The sequence below is a fragment of the Beauveria bassiana genome (assembly GCF_000280675.1).
Source record: "Beauveria bassiana ARSEF 2860 unplaced genomic scaffold BBA_S00011, whole genome shotgun sequence".
Lineage (NCBI taxonomy): Eukaryota > Fungi > Ascomycota > Sordariomycetes > Hypocreales > Cordycipitaceae > Beauveria > Beauveria bassiana.
This window is the reverse complement of record NW_007930846.1, coordinates 404,875-408,867: the sequence shown is the minus strand read 5'-3', so window position 1 is coordinate 408,867 and position 3,993 is coordinate 404,875. Positions and strand designations below refer to the sequence as shown.

Below are 3,993 nucleotides of genomic sequence, written 5' to 3'. Positions count from 1 at the left end.
CTGGCAAGCTGCAACCGTCCGAAGGGGCCGTTCACGCTCCATCCTCCATCCATGATCTACGGCACACGACTCGCCTCCTTTCAGCATCGCATCTCTGCGAGCGCTCTCACGATCCCACCGGCTTTCACATTGCCATAACTTCCGACTATCACCGTACACACGACTTCTCCGACCTTGCTTGACCGACGTCTCTACCACGATGCGATAGTTGAGATCGGACGCAGCGCATCAGTCCAACCGCACGAGATTATCCCCGTCGACGGCATCTCGCAGCGATACATTGCCTTTGCCGCATAGTGTCGGCCCGTATACTTTCTAAACGTTCTATTTTACTCATCAATCAATCACAAAATGACGCGACGCATTGTGAGCTCTGCCCGCCCATATGATGCATTCCCGACCGCCACTAATCGCGTGACCACGACAGGTTCGCAATTTAATACAACTGACTGCAGCGGCAGTCTTCACCGTACTGGTGGTGCTCTTCCTCGACCGAAGCTACAGAGTCCTGCCGACATCGCTACACAACTACCTACCGACGCACCATCCCGGCCATGTCGTCACCGACGTGACGCTGGTGACATGCTCGACTGTCAACCCGCTCTCGAAATGCGATCTCAACCCCAACAAGTGGCATCGCATAGATAAGGAGCTCTTTCTCGGCCAGGCTTGGATGACAAACGCGTACCTTTTCGTCAGTCGAAAGCACGAGGAGGAGCTGACGGAAGGCGACGTCGTCGTCGTGGATTTAAAGGTTGGCCCCATGAAGCCCGTGGACGAAAAGCCCGACTCGCATGCGGTCTGGGAGTCGCGGCCCGGTGGCATTTGGGTGAAGCGCTCTTCGCAGAAAGTGGCGAGTGATTCGAAAGAGGCCATCACAAACGTCGACGTTCTCTTCGGCGACGATGCCGTCGAGGCCCGCGACGGCTGGGCAATCCGGGGTACACCCCTTCAAATTGACTCGAGCGGCACATTCCACTCGGCGCACGTTACCGTTCGTCGCGGCGCGCCCATCGAGCAAAAGAAGCCCAAGCCACGCATCCCCGACAGTGGCAAGTTCAAGATTCTGCAGATTGCCGATCTCCACCTAAGCACCGGCGTCGGCCTGTGCCGTGACGTCTACCCCGAACTTGCCAAGGGCGAAAAATGCGAAGCAGACCCGAGGACGTTGGAATTTGTCGACAAGATGATTGACGAGGAAAAACCCGACTTTGTGGTACTCAGCGGTGATCAGGTAAACGGCGAAACCGCGCGCGATCCGCAATCTGTAAGTTGTTTCATGCCTAGTACAGGGAGATGACGGCAACTAAACCAAGGCCAGGCCATTTTCAAGATTGCTCTTAAGCTCAAGGAGCGCAAACTTCCCTACGCCGCCATTTTCGGCAACCATGACGACGCGCAGGCCATGAGCCGCGAGGCGCAAATGGCCATAATGGAATCCCTGCCCTACTCGCTGGCCACGGCCGGCCCGGCCGAGATTGACGGCGTCGGCAACTACTACGTCGAGGTGCTCGGCCGCGGTGGCTCCGACCACTCCGCCATTACCATTTACTTTTTTGACACGCACTCGTACTCGCCCAACGAGAAAAAGTACCCTGGCTACGACTGGGTCAAGCCCAGTCAGATTGAGTGGTTCAACAAGACGGCCGACCGCCTCGTCAAGCCGCACGCCGAGTACAGCCACCAGCACATGGATATTGCTTTTATCCACATCCCCATTACCGAGTACTCCGACTACAACCAGACATGGGTCGGCAGCTGGCGCGAGGGTGTCACCGCCCCGGTTTTTAACCCGGGATTCCGCGATGCTCTCGTCGACAAGGGCATACTCATGGTCAGCGCCGGACAGTACGTATCCCCTACTCCCCGTCTTCTTTGTTGCATTCCGTTGTCATCTCGTCCCGGAACACACATCTAACGCATGTCATCAGCGACCACGTCAACGACTACTGCATCCTCTCCACCAAGGGCGAGCGCCGCGACCCAGCCATGTGGATGTGCTACGCCGGCGGCGTCGGCTTTGGCGGCTACGCGGGCTACGGCGGCTACCTCCGTCGCGTCCGCCTCTACGAGGTCGATGTCAACGCCGCCCGCATCCTCACCTGGAAGCGCGTCGAGGCCGGGCCCAATGTCACCGAGCGTATCGACCAGCAAATCATTGTCGACGGCGGCAAGGCGTACCCGGCGCCGTTGCCCCCGGCGCCTCCGCCGCCCGTGGCGAGTGAGCGGCCGGTCGACGTAGGAAGCTCCTGAATAGTCGAGAAGACTAACTTTGAAAAAAGTTTTACTGTTACAGCTGAAAGAGGAAATTGGCATTGTTGGGAGGTTTGGTGTTTTTGACTTTGCCTTGTCTCTGGTGAGAGAAGCTTTTTGTATATATATCGGGTCGTGTTCTTCTGTCTCATTCTTGCCTTTGCTTTGATCTGACACTCGCTAGAGGTTGACGAGCAAAATTTTGCACTTTTTCCCTTGCTCTGTTTTCTGATGGCGTTTTGGGGGTGATTGGAGTTTTTCCTGCCTTTTCTTCTCTTTTTTTTTGGTTGTCTCGGGCAAGATTGCATAAAACAAGGAACAGTTATGTATTCATGTATACACAATTGATCCGAGATACGTTATTGATTGCATTAAACAATAACGTCAAATATTTTCATTTTCTCGTCATCGGATACTTTGGGTACATCACGCCCATGCTCTACGGACCACGTCCAAAAACTTGATGATTAACCCGATTTATGTATGTGCTTCCGGTTCTGTTGAACTACAATCACATGTACTCAATCTTTCTTGTCTTTTTTATTATTATCGAATTGCCATAGTCGCAGTGATGGTTCGACATTGCACTGCAAAACAGCTGCAGGGTAGGTTGTCATTCCGCGGGAGTCGTCTAGACAGTGACCAGCAAGGATAGTCTGTCTCGCGGTTAAAATGGCACTTTGTGAGATCCGAGCGCCCAGCTCCAAAATTATGATGATGTCAAAGGAGATCTGCGTGGATGTCTTGCATTTTCCCTCTGATACTGATAATCTGCACATGCGTGAATTAGTCGCCACGACCGATGATCCGACCGGGGTCTCGGTCCGACCGGGACACGGAGTTGGCACAATGCAAGCGCAGCGTGATGCTTTATATGGTGTTGGTCATGTAAGCGCGTTTACGTCGAGATTCGAGGGCTGGGATACTTGAAGGAGAAAAATCAGTAGAGTGAAGGGTATCTCAGCAGGATGGAGAATACTGTTTTGGGGCGGCGTAGCCACACAAGTATGTGCAAACGGCGGGGTGTTAGTACCACTTTGAAATGGGGGCGACGACGCTTGAGGCTTCTAAATGGGGGCGGAAATCATCTCCAAAATTGGCAGTTCTCTGTGTATAGCTTTGGAAGAATTGTTGGGAGCTTGTTGTTGTGTTCAAATTCTTGTGTCGATTTTCTTTTTCGATGATTCCAAAGCAATGGAAAGCCTGTCGCTTTCCGTGGTGTTGTGCCAAAGAGTCGCCATTTTACTGCATGATTGGCGATGGCCTAGAAAGTGCCATCTGTCTAGAGATAGAAAAGGGCTACCTCGGCGACAGTGCCCCCGTCAAGCACAAAAATAAAGTACTCGTCTATTTATGAATGGGCAATGCCGGCAGATTAGGCAGTCTTGGGTACTGGCATGGGTTGTTTCATTGCGCGTCAAAAGTCTCTTGCAATGTTTGTCCGTACTATGATTTGTCATCTCTCGGTAATAAGGGTTCTTTCTTTTCTTCTTTCGCCTTCTTTAGATGGATTCTTATTGTATTTAAAGCTCGTATAAAACCCACAGTGACGCAACGCCCGGGTACATTGATACCTGGTGCAGCGCCTCTTTGGCTGCTGGCGTCGGCAACTCGTATCGCCTGACCATGGCTTTCATGGCAATCCACCAGTTGTATAGGTACCTGTGGAATAGTTTATGGCCTGCTTGGCACGTGCGCAAATGACAATCGAGCGACTGCTAACAAAGCATTTCCTTTGCC

At 52.7% G+C, this 3,993-nt stretch overlaps 1 protein-coding gene across 1 annotated transcript; it reads left to right on the top strand.

The window, feature by feature from the left end:
• Window positions 1–351: 351 nt before the first annotated feature.
• BBA_04768 (calcineurin-like phosphoesterase) lies at window positions 352–2,253 on the top strand (the record flags this gene model as incomplete). Its single annotated transcript, XM_008599865.1, has 4 exons — window positions 352–366; window positions 428–1,267; window positions 1,322–1,848; window positions 1,932–2,253. The coding sequence occupies 4 exons, from the start codon at window positions 352–354 to the stop codon at window positions 2,251–2,253; spliced, it is 1,704 nt and encodes a 567-aa protein (XP_008598087.1).
• Between the last annotated feature and the right edge of the window lie 1,740 nt (window positions 2,254–3,993).